Source organism: Scylla paramamosain, chromosome 18, assembly GCF_035594125.1.
Source record: "Scylla paramamosain isolate STU-SP2022 chromosome 18, ASM3559412v1, whole genome shotgun sequence".
Taxonomy (NCBI): Eukaryota; Metazoa; Arthropoda; class Malacostraca; order Decapoda; family Portunidae; genus Scylla; species Scylla paramamosain.
In genome coordinates, this window is record NC_087168.1 from 10514650 (window position 1) to 10536697 (window position 22048).

A 22048-nucleotide genomic window follows, 5' to 3' on the forward strand; every position below is an offset into this window, starting at 1 on the left:
CAATAACTAATTACATAAGTTAAATGCTGGCCATTTACGTACGCTGCTGCATGCTACTTTGATCTCACGAAAAAAAAAAAAGCTCTTTTCTTTAATGACTCACCCATCTGTTCTCTCCTCACCGCTGACAGTTTAATTTGAGTAACTCCATGCTGCCCGGAATCTACAAGAGCACCAGTGAATGTAGTGTCGATGTCACGGACGAGAAAGTCAGCGAACACTGCGGCGCCAGCAAAGAAAAGCTTGCCATCAACAACAAAGAAAAGGTGTCGCCATGACCTGTCGGTGCCACATCTCTGCTTATACCCCCGCCCGGCACAACGCCTGCTCCTCCAGCGCCTCTGTCTCTATGTTCACCAACACTACCTAACTGACTCTTGAGTGGCAGTTCTTTAAAATAATGCAGTGATGAACATTACAAAAAACTGATTATGAAACCTTGAGTCATACAAGTTTCATTCCACGTCATTTCCTGCATTTCGTGTACTTTGTAGCGTGGAATGCTGTACGTGTCTACTTGAATCAAAGAAACACTATACTAAAAATTACGGTAGTGCTTTAATATTCAAGAAAATTATTGTCTTCCGACCAGTCATCTGTTGCCAAACATGTTCAGTTACCTGTCATACAAAGTGAATATAGTTTAGGGATCCAATACAACCAGAGCACGTAAGTATGTTTGTAAACTAATATCATAATTATCACTCAAATCAACAAATGTTTGCAATGCTATTACATCCAAACACACAAAAAAATGTTTATAATTGTTCATAAATGTTTCGTTTGCCGTGTTATGACGATGAAATTACTAATTTGGATAGCAAATAAGAAACAAGTAGATATGAAGTGAATTCTGTTTACTAAAAGTGATGTTATTCCTGTATGTGATTCTAAGCACTGTCTACTTTAGGTGGAGATTTAAAACTAACATAAAGTATAACATATGATAGATGACCCGATAGTACTTCCGCGTCAAGATTTCAAATACGAAGAGAATAAAAATATGGGAATCAAAGACACACATTCACACGTCCAAACACCTGCACTCTACCAGGACCGGCTCGGTGCTTCCCTGCTACTGACACACACAAGTTACCTGGCAAGAGGACGGAGGGATCACCACTGACGCTCCCTCGCCCACACCACCTCATAGCAGCAGGATCTCTCGTGGTTCCTCAAGGAGAACCTTAACTTCGTAACCGGGTTGATTTCACTGAACATAACCTTGAAGCCGTAACACTTGAGGTATCCGAAGTATGCCCACATCTTCTGCCGCATAATGGACGCATCTGCGACGAAACACGATTGGTTACTTGATTGACCGATGGAGTGACCGATTTTACAGTGCAGCTCAATACTAAAGCAGCCACACAGTATACGAGTATGTAGGTTGTTAAACTTTTGATACGTCATTTAGAAAGAAGTATTTTTGATAAATGATTGAGGGTTTCTTCCAGATACAGTCTGTATATGAAAACTGGAAAGGGAATGGATAATGCATAGTTTCTAAAGACCTAGGCATTCCATCTTTTTGTTTCTTGTACAATGACTTTGGAAATATTACATAGATTGTTATCATTATGTGTTGTTGTTTTATTTTCACATAATAATAATAGAGAGAGAGAGAGAGAGAGAGAGAGAGAGAGAGAGAGAGAGAGAGAGAGAGAGAGAGAGAGAGAGAGAGAGAGAGAGAGAGAGAGAGAGAGAAAGGATTAATGTGTCTGGACAAACCTCTATCAACGTGAACCTCCACTCCGATCTGCTTCACGTTCTTTAGCAGGTTGGGCGCGTGTCTGATGACGTCCCTGAAGAAGTGGTTCTCGAAGCCCTCCACGTCCAGCTTCAGGTAGTCGATGGTAGTGTTCTCCAGCTGCAGCAACTTCAGGATTGTCATGTACCTTGCCATCTGAAGGACCGGAGAGAGAAAAGAAGAGTTAAGAGCCTGCAGATAAGAGAGAAAGGAACATGAGTTTAAGAGGAAGAAGAATGAGGTTTTGATATAAAGGAGTTTAGTGTCAAGAGGGAAGAGCCTGAGGTTTTAAGAGAAAGGAGTGTGGTGTTATGAGGGAACTTGGAGTTAAAAGGGAGAAGCATGAGGTTAAGAGGAAGGAGTCTGGTGATAATAGGAAGGAGCTTTTTTTTTTTTTTATGTAGGAGGGACACTGGACAAGGGTAACAAAATCCAATAAAAAAAAAAAGCTCATTGAGATGCCAGTCCCCGAATAAGTTCTAAAGCGGTTGTCAGAAATTGAAGGATAAGTGTCTTGAAACCTCCCTCTTGAAGGAATTCAAGTCACAGGGAGGTGGAAATACAGGAGCAGGCAAGGAATCCCAGATTTTATCAGAGAAAAAGATGAATGATTGAGAATACTGGTTAACTCTTGCATTAGAGAGGTGGACAGAACAGGGATGAGAGAAAGGAGAAAGTCTTGTGCAGGGAGGCCGCAGGAGGAGGGCAGGCATGCAGTTAGCAAGATCAGAAGAGCAGTTACCAAGAAAATAGCGGTAGAAGATAGCAAGAGATGCAACAATGCGGCGATGAGAAAAGCTAAAGACAGTCAGTTAGAGGAGAGGATGAGACGAAAAGCTTTTGATTTCACCCTGTCTAGAAGAGCGGTATAAGTGGAACCTCACCAGACATGTGAAGCATACTACATACATGGACGGATAAGGTCCCGTACAGAGTTAGCAGCTGGAACGGTGAGAAAAACTGACAGAGACATCTCAGAGTGCCTAACTTCATAGAAGCTGTTTTAGATAGAGATGAGAGTTAATTAAGAGAAAAGAGCTTGGTGTTAGAAGAAAGGATCCTGGAAAGGAGGAAGATGAAGTTAGGTGGAAGGAGACTGGAGCTAGGAAAGAGATTACTTGGATGAAAGTACCACTAAATTAGGAGGAAGGTGGATGGATCAAAAGTGTAACCCACCCATACACGGAAAGCAGTGTTAGTTGCTACTTTAGAATAGCTGGCACCTCAGAAAGAAATGATTTTTCGTTTTGCCACTTAATTTCATTTCAGGCGCATCAGACCTCGCTCATTTCGCCGCCCATTGGAGGACTGACGTCAAGTGATCGTCAACAGACACACTAGCACCCACCACAAGTCGACGAATGATAATAAACAACCCTCAAAGATATTTCTATGTTGATGTCGGGTGACGATTCCAAACATGTCTTTCCTCGCTGCCCCGATAAACACACACTCTGCTCCTCGCCTGTCACTGGGCCGTCCATTGGTTGCACATATATTTATTGATGTGCAAGCAGCCACCTGTCCTCCTTGAGCAAGACACTGGCGTGTGTGATGAGTGAAAGGTCTTAGTCTTACGTATAGATCCGATTACATGAGCATTAAGAACTCTCCGAAAGAATAATAGCACTTATGGTACGTGATCTTCAAGGTTTTTGGTGAATCACACACACACACACACACACACACACACACACACACACAAATTTCTAACTAACCTTCGGCTTGGTGTGGAGGCGATCATAGCTGGCGATGCCTATATCGTAAAACATTACATTGGGAGAGCGTCGGTGTGTTGGCTTCCTGATGGTGGGATCGAAGGCATGCACCTGTCAATGCAAGTACCATAACAGTCTATAGATCCCCTGTTTGTTAATGTACATGATATACACAGAGTCATAGGTATACACAAGGCGTCCTTTGTATCTGCATGAAAAACTATGATTATATTTTTCCTAAAGCTCCGTCCACTTTGTATTAAGAGGGAACAATAACTTTAAATTATCTATTGAAGCGTGGTTACAACCTGCAGGTTCGAGGATGGAGCTTAAAAAGTGCATATAGGCATTCTCATGTCGCAGCAAGAGATTTATTGCCCTTACAATAATTTTTTGTTAGGTAAGGTAGGGTGAGGTAAAATAAGGTAAAGTAAGGTAAAGTGAGATGAAGTGAGGTGAGGTGAGATGAGAGAGGTGGCAGAGGTGAGAAGAGGTGAGGTGAGGTGAGGTATGGTAAGGTAAGGTAGGATAAGGAAATGTTAAGTTAGGTTAGGTAAAGAAGAGAAAGATAATGAATGCAAAGTAAGATTAAGTTAGGTTAGATTAGGTAAGATAACATAGGATAAGGTAAGGTTAGATTATATAAGGTAAGAGTGTTGAAGTGTGTTCACTTGCAATGAAATGTCTAGATCAATAGTTCCCAATCTTTCCTAAGTTCATGCACCCTTCCGGGAGCTCTTGAGAAATTCATGTACCCTAGCGCTTTAGACGATTAATTACCAAAAAATGACCTAAATATTTCACATTTTTCTCTAGTTTTAATACTGAAAATATATAAATAAAAGTATTACGTCTTTATTTAAAACAGAAATATACCTAGCACTATCAGTGCTAAATAATTGTTACATGGGCGCTACATGTATGATAAAACAAAATGTCATATCTCCAACCTGTGAGGCGCGAGTTGCGTCTGAGTGTAATATTATGCATTATACATAAATCTATATAACTTTAATCTCGATTTGAATTAATTTCTTACATGACACAATTTTCTTCCTAAAATATCTTTTCCTGCTGTGCGCTCTTATACACACTGGCCATGTCATGTACCCCATTATTTCCTATGGAGAAGCATCCTTTCATGCACTCTGGGGTGCACCATGCACCCAGGCTATTATTGGTCTAGATCAGGGGGTTCCCAACCTGGGGTACATGTACCCCAAGTGGTATATTTGCATTTTCAGGGGGTACATTGGGTCTCAAAGAATAACTGCTACTGTGCAATATATGTTGTAATATGTAGTCAGATTGCACAATTTTTTTTCTAACTTCTTCATTTTAACAAGCAAAACTCTTATTTAAACTATATCAAGAGTAGGGTGAGTAACAATTTTTTTTTCACTATTATGGAACTTCCCGTGGCCTTAATGTGAACTATGCCTGAAAATAAAAGGTACGGGACGTGTATAGTACTGACTCGAGACTGGCGGGCGGCACCGGCCGGAGTCAGTTCTACTGACACAGCTAGTGAAGGTGTGATAACGTTACGTTACTCTTCACCAGCACTGTTGTCGTAGCTTCGTAAAAAAAAAAAGAAAAAAGAAAAAAGAAAAAAAAAAACACTACACAAGAAAATAAATAAAACGACAAAAATATCCAATATAAAAAAAAAAAAATGATGTCATCAATATCAGGCTTGTTCCCAAGTTGGTACATGTACTCATACTTACGTGCACAATATAATACTTGGACTTCACTTACTCGACCATTTTACGTATACTTTCGAGTACAGCACAACTTGAAAACGTAAAAGTGAATTGTAGTGTTTGACGAGCAGTATGGGTGGAGGTGATGTAAGAGGAAGGAATTAACAAAAATGTGCCCTTTGGAAGGCCAGGTGTGTTAGGTTGGTGACAATGAAATCATGAGAGGTTTAGTGTTATTCCTGTTATTAATATGCTAATAGGTGTAAATGTACATGACCAAAAAATGTCCAAGGTATACAGAGGAACAAAAAGGTAGGTAACCACCTGGTCTAGATCGTCGTCAGGTTAGATTAAGTAACGTCAGAATATTTTAACTTAGAAGGGAAAGGATGGTGGTACTCACATTACACTGAAACCTCTTGTCTAGATCGTCATCGAAGGAGAAGTCCTCACCGATCCCGAAGGAGAGAACAACACAGCGGCCAGGCTCCACTCTGAACCTGTCATCCATGCACATCCACTTCTCCCCGCTGAAGTAGGTCCTGTCGGGCAAAAGCTGACCGCCCACCATCACCTGCAACACACCCACACCAGTACCTTTGTTAGAATGTTGGCAACAATTATACTGTGTGTGTGTGTGTGTGTGTGTGTGTGTGTTTCTCTCTCTCTCTCTTTCTCTCTCTCTCTCTCTCTCTCTCTCTCTCTCTCTCTCTCTCTCTCTCTCTCTCTCTCTCTCTCTCTCTCTCTCTCTTGAAAAGACAACATTTATCCTTTCAAGAAAAAAAAAAAAACGAAGAAAAGTATGGCTTTAGTTATTAGTATTCACCAAGACTGGTAACGCAGCCTTGGAGCTGGGGCACCTCCCCAGTGGAGCTTATCAATGCATTTTTATTTTTTGAAATAGCGCGAGTCCTTATCTCACTGTGGTTGCATTATTCTCTGAATTATATATTAAGATAATTTAACACAGCAGCAACACTCACTTCATCAACTGATGAAGACGACCCGAAAACTTCAGTACCTGTCCCCTTATTTCATTTAGTACACATCCTTGGCCAAACTTCAGTAATTGTCCTGACATGCGCGTAGGATATATGGAATTTGTCACCTAAGAGAAATATTTTAGTCTAACAATGCATGTGTAAAATAATGAGGAGAGAGAAACAGTAGATGATTTATTATGCGTCTGGTCGGCATAAAACAAGCAGCTATGACAGTGCGTGGTTAATCACCATTAATGATCTATATAAATGATCAATGTGGAATTTATAACCAATACATCAAGGATAAACCAGATCTGCTTGCACGACAGCCTACAACAAACTCTGTTGTGCACCATAAGTAGAGTTTACAAAACAATTTGGCGAATGCTACAGATATTCAAAGTGAAGAATTTAAAGAAGAAAATATAAACATTGCAGCAGACGTGTTGGAGGCATCAGTGACATATGTCCATGTTTTTTTTTTTTTTTTCAGGTGCTGGTGTGGTCTTTTCTTATGCCAATAATTGACTCAATTTGTCTAATGAAGCTGCTCCAGCATCCCGACATTACCGAATCACAGGTCTTCGTTTTGTTATGATCGTCACCAAGTTGGGGATTTCCGAAATCACGAAAATAATGACTGTGGAATCAGATCGAGGTGTTGGTGATGCCCGTGATCAAGTTTGTTAGGCTTTCAGTTGGTAACGTTACCAAACAACTGTGAAATTGGCCCTTTCATACACAACATGTCTACTAGTACAGCTCTTCTGATGTGTGTGCAATTTATCTTGAAAAAAGAAAAAAAGTGAAGAAAAATGTCAAAAAACGCACCGGCTTCTCACAGTGTAGCTGGTGGCGGTCGATGAGGTTGTAGTAATCATCAGCATTTCTCATTTGAGGCGCAGTACAGTTGATCCTCCCTGCATGAGCCAGATAATGAAGACCGTTAAACTCTGCGTGATCTATAAGAAGCGTTTTCCTTCATCATTAACTTTTTTTTTTTCTGATGTACATGACTTGACATATTAAAACTTAAATTCGAACGGAACAAGAAATAAAAGTCTTGAACAAACTAAACTATACTATATTATAAGAGCAACCTATCTTTCCTTTTATGACTTTTTTTGGATTTAAAATATTGCTTTAGCTTAAAACTCAAATTCCAATGGAATTGAGGCAAGTCTTGAACAAAACATAGATCATACACTAAGAGGGCAACCTACCTTTTCTTTATGACTGACAGTTTTTCTGATTACATTTACAGCTTAAAACTCTGAATCAAAATTGAGTGGAAACAAGCAGAAGCCTTTTTCGATACAGTGGGGGTATAACACGAAGTGTAAAACCTACCCCAGTCCTCGTCCTCCTGAGGGGCCCGCCAGTCCCTCTCCCACTCCCTCCAAACAGGGTCTTGTGTTTGGTGCCGCACGTGCAGGCCGGACAGAAGTGTTTGGAGATGCTGATGCACCCTGAATTAGCAGGTGGACGTCATCAATGAAACATTGTGGTGCACGGAGACATCAACAATGCCACACAGAAGGCGACGGCAGTGGCACGAATATCAACTAGGTACTACTGTTGCTACTACCACTGCTACTATTGCAACAGCGGCAGCAGCAACAGGAGCAGCAGCAGCAGCAGCAACAGCAGCAACAACAACAACAACAACAACAACAACAACAACAACAACAACAACAACAACAACAACAGCAGCAGCAACAACAACAATAACAGCAGCAACAACAACAATAACAGCAACAACAACAACAACAACTATAACTACTATTACTACTACTATTACTACTTCCAATATTACTATTTTAATGTGAATATTATCTGTGAACATTTTTTCGATGAATATTTAATTATATCTAAGCAAAGACGAAAATACAAAATGCAGAGCTTGCCATCACTTTCAATACTTGTTCGAGTTGTAAGACTCGACATATTGGAGAAACCAAGAAGAATTTAACATATAGTCAGTGAACATGAAGGTAATTTTATACGTACACTGAAACAGTTAGCTCATCCCTCATTCTCAGCAATAAGAATGCATTCAGACACATATGATCATCCATTTACGGAGAAGGATTTCAGTATATTAAAGCTGACGCACATACGGACATTAAAATATTGGAAGCTATCTATATCAATCACTTGAAATCCTATATATATATATATATATATATATATATATATATATATATATATATATATATATATATATATATATATATATATATATATATATATATATATATATATATATATATATATAATAATAATAATAATAATAATAATAATAATAATAATAATAATAATTATTATTATTATTATTATTATTATTATTATTATTATTATTATTATTATCTAAAACTAAATTTTAGAGTTCCGCGGATGGGGATGCAGAGCCAAATATGTATTTCTCACAAAGTCAGATGTGGGTAAATTTTTGGTTAAAATATTTATATTTGCAAATGTGGCAGCGGTTGCGGATAATTTTTACACGTCACCTTCATACACAGTGCGCCTTCTCTGTGACACGAAGCTTCAGAGAGGAAAGAGACAAGAGAAAAAAGAGATAAAAAGAAAAATATGTAATAAAAGAAGTAAAAAAAAAAAAAAAAAAATACTACATATGTTTTAAGAATGTAGAGGCAGATGTAACAGGGGAACCTGTCCACAATAAAGGGACATGGGAATGATACCTCGCTCTCTCCCTCTCACTCATTCCTTACCATTCACTCTCCATCTTTCCTCACGCTCTCGTACAATTCCATTCCCATTCTCAGTAAGAAAGATAGATAGATAGATAGATAGATAGACAGATTGATAGATACAAAGGAATACAAAGGAATACAAAGGAAAGCCAAACAGCAACAGACCTTTTGGTCCTTGCAAGGCTGTTTGGTAACTACTTCTAACTAGCTACAGTGAAGAGAGACAGGACAGCATAGCAGAAGGCTCCTCCCCACCCACCACTCCCTCCAGCTTGCGCTGGCATGGAAATAGTTGGGAAAAGTACCATGCAGTATGGAAAAACTGACATGGAAATTTTCATAGGAAAGGATGAAAGGAAGTTCTACTATTCACCCTACGGTGAACTCTATACGCCTATCTCAAAGTTAATACAAGTTATATTAAAAATGGTGTCTGTTGAATAAGAGTTTAATAGTGAATTTAGTAATTATTCGGACAAGAAGAGAGCTTGTTGGGGATTTGCTTTTAAATATTTGTCTATTTTATTTTTGAATGATTCAATAGTATTGCTGTTTACAATTTCGGCAGGAAGTTTATTACATATATTTACTATACGATTAAAGAAGAAATGTTTGGCCTCGTGGGATTTAAAACGTTTGGGTATAATCTTGAATCCATTATTTCTTGTTAGGTTAGAATGATCAATGGTAAAATAATTATGTGCATCAATGTTACTATATCCTTTGAAAATTTTGAACACTTCAATTAGGTCTCCTCTTATCCTGCGCTTTGTTAAACTAAATAGGTTTAGTTCTTCCAGTCGTTCCTCATACGGCTTATTGCGCAATCTTGGAATCATCTTTGTGACTCTGCGCTGTATCTTTTCTAGTTTTTCAATGTCTTTTTTGTAGTATGGTGACCAGAACTGTACACAGTATTCTAGATGAGGGCGCACCAGTGAGTTATATAAGGCAAGTATAACCTTTTCTGATTTAAATTCAAAGGTTCTTCCAATGAACCCTACTAATTTATTTGCCGTCTTTACTGTTTCTGTGCAGTGTTGACTCGGCTTTAGGTCGTTTGACACAACGACATCAAGATCTTTTTCTTTATCAGCAAATAGAGAGAGAGAGAGAGAGAGAGAGAGAGAGAGAGAGAGAGAGAGAGAGAGAGAGAGAGAGAGAGAGAGGGAGAGAGAGTGTCTGTGAGTCATGAGCGTGAGTTGCAGTAGGCTAAGTTTCAGTGAGAGTGAGGTAAAGCGTGGATGAGTCGAATGGAAAATAAGCGTGAGTTGATGAGAGATTAAGGGGAGGGAGGGAGGGAAGTCTGAGACCCGACAGAGGAAGGGAGAGGAAAGAAACATGGGGAGAGAGGTACTCGTACTGTGGAACAAAGGGAGGAAGGGAGAAGAAGGGAGTTCGTAACGAGGGAAGAAGAATACATGGCCAAGGAAGAAGAGGAAGAGTGAAGGAAGAAGAAGAAAGGAGTGTGGGGAGAGAGCAGAGGGAATGAATATAAGCAGGAAGGATAAGGAGAGAGTGAAAAATTAGATGGAGAGAAGTACTGGATAATAAATATCCGTTTTTACATAAGAACATAAGAAATAAGGGAAGCTGCAAGAAGCGACCAGGCTTACACGTGGCAGTCCCTGTATGAAATATACCTACCTATTTCCATCTATTATCCCCATCCATAAACTTGTCTAATCTTCTCTTAAAGCTCTCTAGTGTCCTAGCACTAACAACATGATTACTGAGTCCGTTCCACTCATCTACCACTCTATTTGAGAACCAATTTTTTCCTATTTCCTTCCTATACCTAAATTTTTCAAGCTTGTACTCGTTATTTCTTGTTCTACCCTGGTTGCTGATCCTATGAATTTTGCTTACATCCCCCTTGTTATAACCCTTATACCACTTAGAGACTTCTATCAGGTCCCCTCTTAACCTACGTCTCTCTAAAGAATGTAAATTTAACAGCTTCAACCTCGCCTCGTAAGGAATATTCCTCATCCCCTGTATCCTTTTAGTCATTCTCCTCTGTACTGATTCTAATAGACCTATATCTTTCCTGTAATGTGGGGACCAGAACTGCACAGCGTAGTCTAGATGAGGTCTGACCAGCGCCAAATATAACTTTAATACTACTTCCGGCCTTCTACTTTTAACACTCCTAAAAATGAATCCTAGTACCCTATTTACCTTGTTTCTGGCTTCTATGCATTGTTTCCCTAGACGGAGTTCAGAGTTAACTATAACTCCTAAATCTTTCTCGTACCCTGTACCTACCAGAGTTTGCTTGTTTAATGTGTAGCTATTGTGTGGGTTTCCTCTACCTACGCTAAGCACTTTCCATTTATTGATATTAAATTCCATTTGCCATCTATCCGTCCATTCATTCATTCTATTTAAATTTGCCTGCAAGGCAATGGCATCCGATTTTGACCTAATTAATCTTTGTGTCACCCGCAAATTTACTAACATCACTACTAATTCCACTATCCAAGTCATTGATATATATTAGAAATAACAATGGCCCTAATACTGATCCCTGTGGCACCCCACTAATTACATGACCCCACTCGGATTTCGAGCCGTTTATTACCACTCTGTCGCCTGTCACTAAGCCATGACCCTATCCAGCCTAACACCTTCCCATCTATCCCGTGTGCCCTAACCTTTCTCAGGAGCCTTTGATGGGGTACCTTGTCAAATGCTTTACTAAAGTCCAGATATAAGATATCATAACTATCATCATTATCTACTGCCTCGTACACCTTACTGTAAAAACTTAACAAATTTGTCAGGCAAGACTTCCCCTTCGTGAAGCCATGCAGTTTTTCCTGTGCCTTGTTCTTTTTCGCTCTACCTCTATTCACCCACATCCCCACCATTCCTACTTTTACTCCCTCCATCTCCTTGGCCCCTGTACTCCCCTTAATAGGATAAGATTAGCTGAAGATAGGAAGGAGTCAGTGAGAATAAGGATGAGTGAGAGCTAAGGTGAAGGAGAAAACAAATGTGCGTTAAAATATGACAAGTGAAAGATTAAGTGTGAGTGTGAGTGAGACTGAGTGAGAGTCAGTGTGAGTGAGAGAAGTCAAACAAGAGTGAGTGTGAACGTTGGCGAAAGATGAAGTGTGAGAATGAGAGAGTAAAAAAGAATCATGAAAATTACTAAGTAGAAGAGACTGAGTAAAAATGAAAATGGAATTATACAAGACTTAGAGAGAGTGAGGAAGTACGGAGAGTGAGTGTCATGGAGTGAGTGAGATGGGGAGGGAATGAGGTCTCCCTTGTCACTTTGTCTAGTGCAGATAAGGGCAGGGGAAGGAACAGGGAGAGAGGTTTGAGGCAAGGCGGAGGAGGAAGGGAGAGGAAAGGAATGAGAGAGAGGACGTAGTACGTATATTTATCCCGTTTTTCCTGCACCATATTCCTCTTCGTTTTCCATCCGTACATTCCTCCCTTCCCACTTCTACTCCCTCCATCACCTTGCCCACTGTACTCCCCTTCCCCGATTACATTTTCTGTTTATACAATCTCAAAATACTCGTATCTGTGCATTTTATTACTTCTTAATATATCTCTTTTTCTATTTATCTATATTTCTTCCTCTTCACTCTTTCCCTTGTGGAGCTTTGTGTCGCAGATACGACTCACTCTGTATGAAGGTGATATGTAAAACTGATCCACATCCACATCCGCTGCCACGGGTATGAAGGTAAAAGTAATCCGCATCTTCATACCTTCAGGTATGAAGGTAAAAGTAATCCACAAATACTAATATTTTAGGCCTTGCAAATTTATCTGCAACTGTATTTTACGATAAAAACATACTCGGCTTCGCATCCGCAGAGTTTTGCATATATATATATATATATATATATATATATATATATATATATATATACGCTTACATCTTAGGTTTGATTGCATGTATTTATCTATTTTTTTTTTTCGAGACTTCAATATACACACAGGAGCAATGGTAGTATTTACTCACAGAGAGAAGACAGTGAATCCCGCCAGCACGCCGCACAGGAAGCCCAGGGGCAGAGCTCTTCTCTGCGCGAAAGTCACCTGAAGAAAGAATAGTCACTGACATCGTGGTGGTGGTAGTGGTGGTGGTGGTGGCGGTGGTGAGGGCAATAGGGGGCATTACTATCAGGGGGAATGGGTGAGGGCGCTGTTTGAGGGTCAACATATTTCAGTAAATATTTCGGTGCGCGTCTCTTTGGGTAAGTTTGGAGGTATTGTCCCTTCTGAGGCGTCTAGCTAAAGGGACACCTGTAATTATTACAACTCAAGAGCTGAACCTAAGAACCTGCTTCATCCCGTCAGGAGTTGAAAGCAGAAATGATGAGCCACAGGACTGTTGATAATCAAGGTGTTTCTCTTCTCACTGCGTAATGTCAAAATTCCAACACTTTTTCCTGGTACATTTTCCTGGTCACCTCACCCTTTCACTGCGGCGGGCGGGGGACTTCTCGCAACCTTCGTGTCCAGTAAAGGCTGTGTGTGTCAGCTTCCTTATCTAAAGCCGAGATAACTATATATTTATAGAAATAAAGTTATGCACACAAATTCTCAAAAAAGTCAAGAAACGAGAAGATTATATGGAAATATTATAGAATGCCATTCAATCTTTCAGAACGTGCTTGCGTGTTTCATAGAAAACGGAGGTAAAATATTAGGGTGGCCCAATATAAACCAAACACGAACAGATCCTAAAAGAAGTATAATCCATCAAACTTATGAACTTTTGAGTACACCAGAGAACTTGATAAGTGTCTCACAAGAAATACATTTATACAGCCTGTGCCTGGAGTACAAAATAAGTGTGGTTACAGATAAGTTGACGGTAGCTAAAGAATGGATTCTCAAAAGTTTTGGATGCACTATTTTCAGCAGGGTCTAGTGGAAGTTCTTTGGTTTTCAAGTCTGTTTTCATAATTTAAGAAAGAGCTCAACGATAATTTCGCTTCATCATTGAAAATAAAAAGATCCATGAGAACACTTTTCATATTTTTTGGTGATTTGGAAATAGTCCTTCTGCGAGCGTCTTGAGGCGTCCTCAGCACAGATAAAACACAGAGGAAATCAGCATGAGGGATGATGGCATTGGAATGCAAACGATGAACATACGGATGATACAACAAAATGCAGGATAACGTAAAGACTCCATATTGTTTCCGCTCAGGAATTGGCCACTGCCTGACATCGTACACCTCTGGCGATTGTTACTCTGGATCACAGTCAGAATTATTTCACATTACTTGCCTTTTTCTTATATGTGACCTGTTTGAATGTGTGTGTGTTTGTGTGTGTGTGTGTGTGTGTGTGTGTGTGTGTGTGTGTGTGTGTGTGTGTGTTACTGTTTACCTGAAGGCGTTACTTGAATCTTGTAGCACAAGGTGATGTCAGACATTTAATTTCCGATAACTGCCCAGAGAGTAAGAGGGCAATTCTACAGTTGGTTACAATGTGATGAAAGAAAAAAAGGAGGAAGTGCATTACTAAACTTGAACTTATTAAGACGGACGTTAAGTAGTTTATAGTGACCAAGTGTGACTAACTTCATCTCTATCATCATAAGTTATGTTGTCGCTATCAAAACACTCCCTCGGGTGTCATCGACTCCGGAAAACGTGCACATTAATCAGTAGAAAGCAAAATATTACTGTTCGACCAACTTCAAGGGCAAAGAATATCAACAATACTTCACCAAAATGATAAAATAATAATAATAATAAATAAATAAAATAAAGCAAATAAATAAATAAAAAAAGAAGGAAATAAAGAAGGAAAGAAAGAAAGAATAATAACAATTAATTAATAATTGAGAGAGAAAAAAAAAAAAGCAGGTCGCAAAGAGCGTGGTAGATGACTGGAATAGACATGCATAGTAATCTTGTTCTTCGTGCTGAGCCAGTATGGAACTTTGAAAGATCACATAAATTTTTGCATAGTGATGTTAGGTAAATATACATATGTATGTATGTTTCAGACATGGACTGCGATCTTTAGGTTTACTGGTTTCTTGCTGCTTCCCTTATGTTACCATGCCTTTATGTTTCAGTGGATGAGCAATGGATGTGTTACGAGCCGTCTGTGGTGATGTGCTGATGGTGCATTAGATCATTCAGTTGTTACTGTCCTGTGTTCAGGTGCCTACAATTACTTATTTTTTCCCTCCTGGTTTGGCGAGACAGACGCAGGAAGCAGCAGAAGGTATGCACTAAAGGCATTAATTACTAGATTGCCAAGATCACAGGCGCTGGCTGAACATAATTTACGTATGTGCGAGGGATAATTTTGTTCTTACATATCATTATCTTCTCATATTATAAGCTGAACTATGCGAAACAGTAAACCTACTGGAAATCCGCCTCATGGATGAACAGATTCATATTTTACACTAATCAGAGGTGAGCAAAAGCTTATTTCTTTTGACTGGGTAAAATATAACACAAATCATATAGCATTCATAGAGTTAATCCTCTGAATGCTAATGAAAATATGGAGTGCATCTGTTATTTCATTGAATAGCCCCTCATTATTTTACTAAGCAAACCACTTCCTTTGTTACCACACGTGTCTTCCAACATTATTCTTGAAACCTGCTACACAATAATTCAATAAGACTGGAGAGAAACATTAGCAATTAAACATTTAATAGCATGGCGCAGTATTCGACGATGTTAGCTAAGTTCTTTGCAAGACTACACATTTTGCGCAATACTAGCAATGGCTAATTGTAAGCTTATTTCCTACAATTAATTTAATGTCTCTATGAACCGGGAAGATGTAATTAACATATCATTTCTTACAGCATGATGAAAAATTATACTTTCATCAAGTCTCACACATGCATTAAAGGCACGACCTGCAGCCTGAGTGATGAATTCAAAAGCGTTCCATCCCATTGTTTTACAGCCTCGAGGGGAAGGTTACGCTACTGAGACGGTTCTTTCTTAACATGTTCTTATTATCAGCCATCATAGCTCCTCTAATGCAGCGATTCCCAGACTTCTGATTTTTACTCACTTTTCATAATATGATCCTCATTCATAGCCCCCCTCTTTCCCCCAATCACATCTCGTGACTACAGTGAATGTCTGTAGTCCTACATTTATTTAGGTCCATTATAAAAAAAAAACTCCGGCAATGCCTTTAATTTTATTCATTCCACATCATATTGTTCTAGTGTGGTGAGCTTTGGAATTTTTATGTATACATAACCTCAGTTTATGGCCCCCAAAATTTTACTGTATGGCCCCTCCCGTGGCCCATGATCCCCAGTTTGGACACTACTGTTCCAATGAACTCATACAAACGCCCTCGTGCGCAAAAATAAGAGTATCAGTGAAAGAACGGAACAGTCGGAAGTGATCACAGCATCAATAAGAGATACCAAAAACTTGCATCACTAAAGATTTTTAAAGGCCAGAGGCGTTTCCCTATCAGTGTTCTTTGTAACCCTATAATGTCATGCCTTTCCTGGCCGTAATGAGAATGGTGGTGACACGGGGGAGGGGTGAGGGGGGTGGGGACGGTTTTTTGATTAGTTTTGCAGTATTTCTTTTGATATGAAAATTCAATTTGATTATTATCTTTATTAACTTGGATAATAATTTTGTTATTGTTTTGTTTACTTTGTTTTTTCAACTTTAGTTTGAGCGGTTGTTAAAATTAAAGATAGATGCCACCAGCCATGACTTTATGCCTAATATTTAATATAAGTATCTATCTATCTATCTGTGCATATATATATATATATATATATATATATATATATATATATATATATATATATATATATATATATATATATATATATATATATATATATATATATATATATATATATATATATATATATATATATATATATATATATATATATATATATATATATATATATATATAAGAATTCATATTATTTTTCTCTGAATACACAGTGGTTTATCTAGTAGATTATTCTGTTATCTTGGAGTTGTGGGATCCTATACTAGGAAAAATGACAATGTCCCTAATCAATTAATGAGAAAATTTTTAAATTAATAATTTACAAAAAAGTTAATTTGAGTGTGCCCAGGGTTACCTTAATTTTCAGTATTAAACATTCCAAAGTAGTATTAGTGTTACATCAAAATATGTTGTCTATCACTGGTGTGTTGACTAATACCTAATCCCAAGAGAATTTACCTATCTAATCTGAATTTATGTTTACATCCTGAAATTATTCCCCTAATACTAAATGGATAACTGGCCAGGGAATTTACATTTTCTTCTCTCTGTCAACAATGATGGTAGGTTAGCCACTCTCTCAAGTAATTATTTTATCTCTGGCTCAAATGATTATTTTCATATGAACAAAGTTTTTAAACAATACAAGATTCTTGGGACCACGTGACGAACATACTTGTCGACAATGATGGTCGGTTAGCCAACAAGTCCTGGGGTGTGCAGCCAGGCCTTATATAGATCGCCTAACACTACAAACTAGTTCCTTCCGGCATTATTAATATTAATTTTTTTCAATGTCCCTAAAAGTTTATAATCCTTCTCTGCTCTCAGATTGTTCTTGAAAATCTTAGCTAACAGTTCCACTTATTGCCAGACCCTAACACTGTCTATTAACAAACAGTATTCTCAGAATTTCTCCATAACTACATAAAATTAACATTTTCTACAGCTTTCCACTTAATCTATAGCATCTTATGAAAGATATTTTTTTATCTGACTTGTTTAACAAAAGCCAAGAACCTCGGTTTTCTGGTTTCATATAGTACGGGCGTCAGCGGGAAAAGACGTATTCTTCCGCGCCAAGTCAAGAGCTCATCTCAAATATGAATATAATTTGTCAATTTCTAGATTTCAGTTTCATTTAATATCCTTGTCCTAAATCATTATTGAACTCGAAAATATATGCAAAGTTTTATTTACGAATAAAAAAAAATATCATTAGAAACGTTGTCGTTCCTTTAGGTTAATCTTTACTAAACAATCATTATTGAATGATGTTAACTTCTATTTCTCCTCTATTTAAATTAATTTTCTTTAGTTTTTGTCCCATGACAGTGGTGGTGGTGGTGATTGTGGTGGTGGAGGTACATAAGAACATAAGAACATAAGAAATATAGGAAGCTGCAAGAAGCTATCAGGCCTACACGTGGCATTCCCAGTATGAAATATGCCTACCTATTTCCACCGATCATCCCCATCCATAAATCCGTCTAATCTTCTCTTAAAACTCCCTAATGTCTCAGCACTAACAACTTGATTACTGAGTCCGTTCCATTCATCTACCACTCTATCTGAGAAATAATTTCTTCCTATCTCTTTCTCAAACCTAAATTTTTCAAGCTTGAACCCCTTATTTCTTTTTCTGTCCTGGTTGCTGATCCTAAGAATTTTGCCTACGTCCCCCCTTGTTATACCCCTTATACCACTTAAAGACTCCTATCAGGTCCCCTCTTAACTTTGAACTTAAGGTAGTAGTAGTAGTAGTAGTAGTAGTAGTAGTAGTAGTAGTAGTAGTAGTAGTAGTAGAAGCGGCAGCAGCAGCAGCAGCAGCAGCAGCAGCAGCAGCAGCAGCAGCAGTAGTAGTAGTAGTAGTAGTAGTAGTAGTAGTAGTAGTAGTAGTAGTAGTAGTAGTAGAAGTAGTAGTAGTAGTAGTAGTAATAGCAGTAGAAGGGGCAGCAGAAGCAGCAGCAGCAGCAGCAGCAGCAGCAGCAGCAGCAGCAACAACAGTAGTAGTAGTAGTAGTAGTAGTAGTAGTAGTAGTAGTAGTAGTAGTAGAAAAAGTAGTAGTAATAGTAGTAGTAGTAGTAATAGTAGTAGTAGTAGTAGTAGTAGTAGTAGTAGTAGTAGTAGCGGCAGCAGCAGCAGCAGCAGCAGCAGCAGCAGCAGAAGCAGCATTATTATTATTATTATTATTATTATTATTATTATTATTATTATTATTATTATTAGTAGTAGTAGTAGTAGTAGTAGTAGTAGTAGTAGTAATAGTAGTAGTAGTAGTAGTAGTAGTAGTAGCTTCCACGAAGTTAATTTTGTATTGCCTTCAGGAATACTCTTTCCTCTCAGTTGCTTACTCTATACAGGGATCTAATCCGTCCATGAGTACTGTTCTCACGCATGAGGGAGTTCAACTCACACAGCCCTCCTAAACAGAGTGTAGTTGAAATGATTTTTGTCTCATCGATTCCTCTCCTCTAATACCATATAAACCTGATTTCTTCTATTTATGCCCTTGGCCGCTCTGCACACATAAAAAAAAATAAATAAATAAAAATAAAATAAAATAAATAAATAAAGATCCTGCATCATCAATGGAAAAATACCCATGGGACTCTCACTAATAATTTTCGCAGCTTTTTGAAAATAGTTCTTATGAAAACCCCAAAGATTTCAAAATATGGGCCCTGGTAATACTGTCGCATTGTCCACCGCGCCTCGCCACGCTTCGGACACGTAAACATGCTTTTCATGCCACACAAAATGGCAGTGTTGATCAGTAAGCGCCCTTTCTTCCTCAGCGAAGCTCATGTAATACGGCAGGCGGTAAGTTCCTTTACTTAATTAGATTTTTTAAAAGTGTAAATGAGGCTGGCAGAAAAAAAAAAAAAACAGAAGTTAAAGTAAAAAAAAAAAAAAAGGTTGCGCGTACCATTTATTTTCTATTTTACTTATTTCCCTTTTTATGTGTAAAGAAGATTTGTTAAGAGCACAAAAAGTGAAAGTCCACGTATCTTCCTCTTCCCAAGATAGTTAACTAGGAGAAAAACGATACAAATAAGAAGTCAGTTCAGTGCCGGAGATGTGTTGATACGCCTCTTGCGAAATGGTTCAAGACTCACGAAGGGGTACACCCATCCACTCGCCTATACAAAACCCATCATCGAACCCTCGTCCACTCACCCAATTACCCACACACTCCACCTACTCACCCACTTAGCGAACCATCAACTCATACACAAACGCCCACCAACTCACTCACACGCACCCATCTACTCAGCTCTCCAACCCATCCATCCATGTACTCACCCACACACATATATACCTCGTCATCCATCCACTCATCCGTCCATTTGCGCCCACACACATACATACACACACACACACACACACACACACACACACACACACACACACACACACACACACAGTCCCCATCTAACCCTTCCAACTACTCATTCATCCACTAATCCACTGACCCATCCATTCATCCACCCATCTTTCCACCCACCCACTCACCCACCAATCCACAGACCCACTTAACTATCTATACACCTCCTTCCTCTCTCTCTCTCTCTCTCTCTCTCTCTCTCTCTCTCTCTCTCTCTCTCTCTCTCTCTCTCTCTCTCTCTCCCCTGCAATTGAGTTAATTTCATAGAAATAACAATAATAAAAATCCCAACATATACTGAGAACTTTGTTAAAATTCTAATGGCAGGTCTACGTCTTGTAGACTTCATCTGTCTCCCTTTCTCTAGTGGCTAATGCGCTAAGCCAAGGGAATGGTGACCTTATCACTGTTCACGTGTGCCACGCAAAAATTGAAGGATAAGTGTCTTGAAACCTCCCTCTTGAAGGAATTCAAGTCATAGGAAGGTGGAAATACAGAAGCAGGCAGGGAGTTCCAGAGTTTACCAGAGAAAGGGATGAATGATTGAGAATACTGGTTAACTCTTGCGTTAGAGAGGTGGACAGAATAGGGGTGAGAAAAAGAATAAAGTCTTGTGCAGCGAGGCCGCGAGAGGAGGGGAGGCATGCAGTTAGCAAGATCAGAAGAACAGTTAGCATGAAAACAGCGGTAGAAGACAGCTAGAGATGCAACATTGCGGCGATGAGAGAGAGGCTGAAGACAGTCAGTTAGAGGAGAGGAGTTGATGAGACGAAAAGCTTTTGATTCTACCCTGTCTAGAAGAGCAGTATGAGTGGAACACCCCCAGACATGTGAAGCATACTCCATACATGGACGGATAAGGCCCTTGTACAGAGTTAGCAGCTGGGGGGGTGGGGATGAGAAAAAACTGGCGGAGACGTCTCAGAACACCTAACTTCATAGAAGCTGTTTTAGCTAGAGATGAGATGTGAAGTTTCCAGTTCAAATTATAAGTAAAGGACAGACCGAGGATGTTCAGTGTAAAAGAGGGGGACAATTGAGTGTCACTGAAGAAGAGGAGATAATTGTCTGGAAGGTTGTGTCGAGTTGATAGATGGAGGAATTGAGTTTTTGAGGCACTGAACAATATCAAGTTTGCTCTGTCCCAATCAGAAATTTTAGAAAGATCAGAAGTCAAGCGTTCTGTGGCTTCCCTGCGTGAAATGTTTACTTTCTGAAATGTTGGACGTCTATGAAAAGACGTGGAAAAGTGCAGGGTAGTATCATCAGCGTAGGAGTGGGTAGGACAAGAAGTTTGGTTTAGAAGATCATTAATGAATAATAAGAAGAGAGTGGGTGACAGGACAGAACACCACTGTTAATAGATTTAGAAGAACAGTGACCGTCTACCACAGCAGAAGAAGAAGCAAAGTTATTGGAGATATTTTTGGCTAGATGCCAGAAGTCACGAGGGAAGTTATACCTTGAAAGGTTTTGACACTTTCTATTAATGAAGGGGTTTTTGGCTACTTAGAGAACAGACTTGGCATGGTTCCGGGCAGAAATATAAAGTGTATGGGATTCTGGTGATGGAAGGCTTAAGTACCTTTTGTGAGCCACCTCTCTATCATGTATAGCACGAGAACAAGCTGTGTTAAACCAAGGTTTGGAAGGTTTAGGTCGAGAAAAAGAGTGAGGAATGTACGCCTCCATGCCAGACATTATCACCTCTGTTATGCTCAGCACACAAAGACGGGTCTCTGACACGGAAGCAGTAGTCATTCCAAGGAAAATCAGTAAAATACCTCCTCAGGTCCCCCCAACCAGCAGAGGCAAAATGCCAGAGGCACCTTCGTTTAGGGGATCTTGAGGAGGGATTGAAGCAATAGGACAAGATACAGATATGATATTGTGATCAAAGGAGCCCAACGGAGAAGAAAGGGTGACAGCATAAGCAGAAGGATTAGAGGTCAAGAAAAGGTCAAGAATATTGGGCGTATCTCCAAGAAGGTCAGGCATATGAGTAGGGTATTGCACCAATTACTCGAGGTCGTGGAGGATAGCAAAGTTGTA

At 39.1% G+C, this 22048-nt stretch overlaps 2 protein-coding genes across 3 annotated transcripts in view; one reads left to right on the forward strand and one right to left on the reverse strand.

The window, feature by feature from the left end:
• LOC135109090 (potassium channel subfamily K member 1-like) overlaps positions 1-1583 on the forward strand; it is a 27571-nt gene extending 25988 nt beyond the window's left edge. Inside the window, exon 8 of one of the 2 annotated variants that reach the window (XM_064020153.1) lies at positions 1-1583. This exon is cut by the window's left edge and continues 1288 nt beyond it. Coding sequence is in view for 1 of the 2 variants with exons in the window: in XM_064020152.1 (XP_063876222.1) it covers positions 132-278 (147 nt within the window). In the remaining variant the exon portion in view is untranslated. The other variant, XM_064020152.1, reaches the window with a different exon arrangement.
• LOC135109356 (probable methyltransferase-like protein 24) overlaps positions 1117-22048 on the reverse strand; it is a 143897-nt gene continuing 122965 nt past the window's right edge. The window contains exons 4-9 of the mRNA XM_064020746.1: positions 7508-7626; positions 6989-7077; positions 5578-5748; positions 3469-3579; positions 1732-1906; positions 1117-1289 (exon numbers count right to left, since the gene is read on the reverse strand). Of these exons, the coding sequence (XP_063876816.1) occupies positions 1117-1289; positions 1732-1906; positions 3469-3579; positions 5578-5748; positions 6989-7077; positions 7508-7626 (838 nt within the window). The remainder of the gene's footprint in view (positions 1290-1731; positions 1907-3468; positions 3580-5577; positions 5749-6988; positions 7078-7507; positions 7627-22048) is intronic.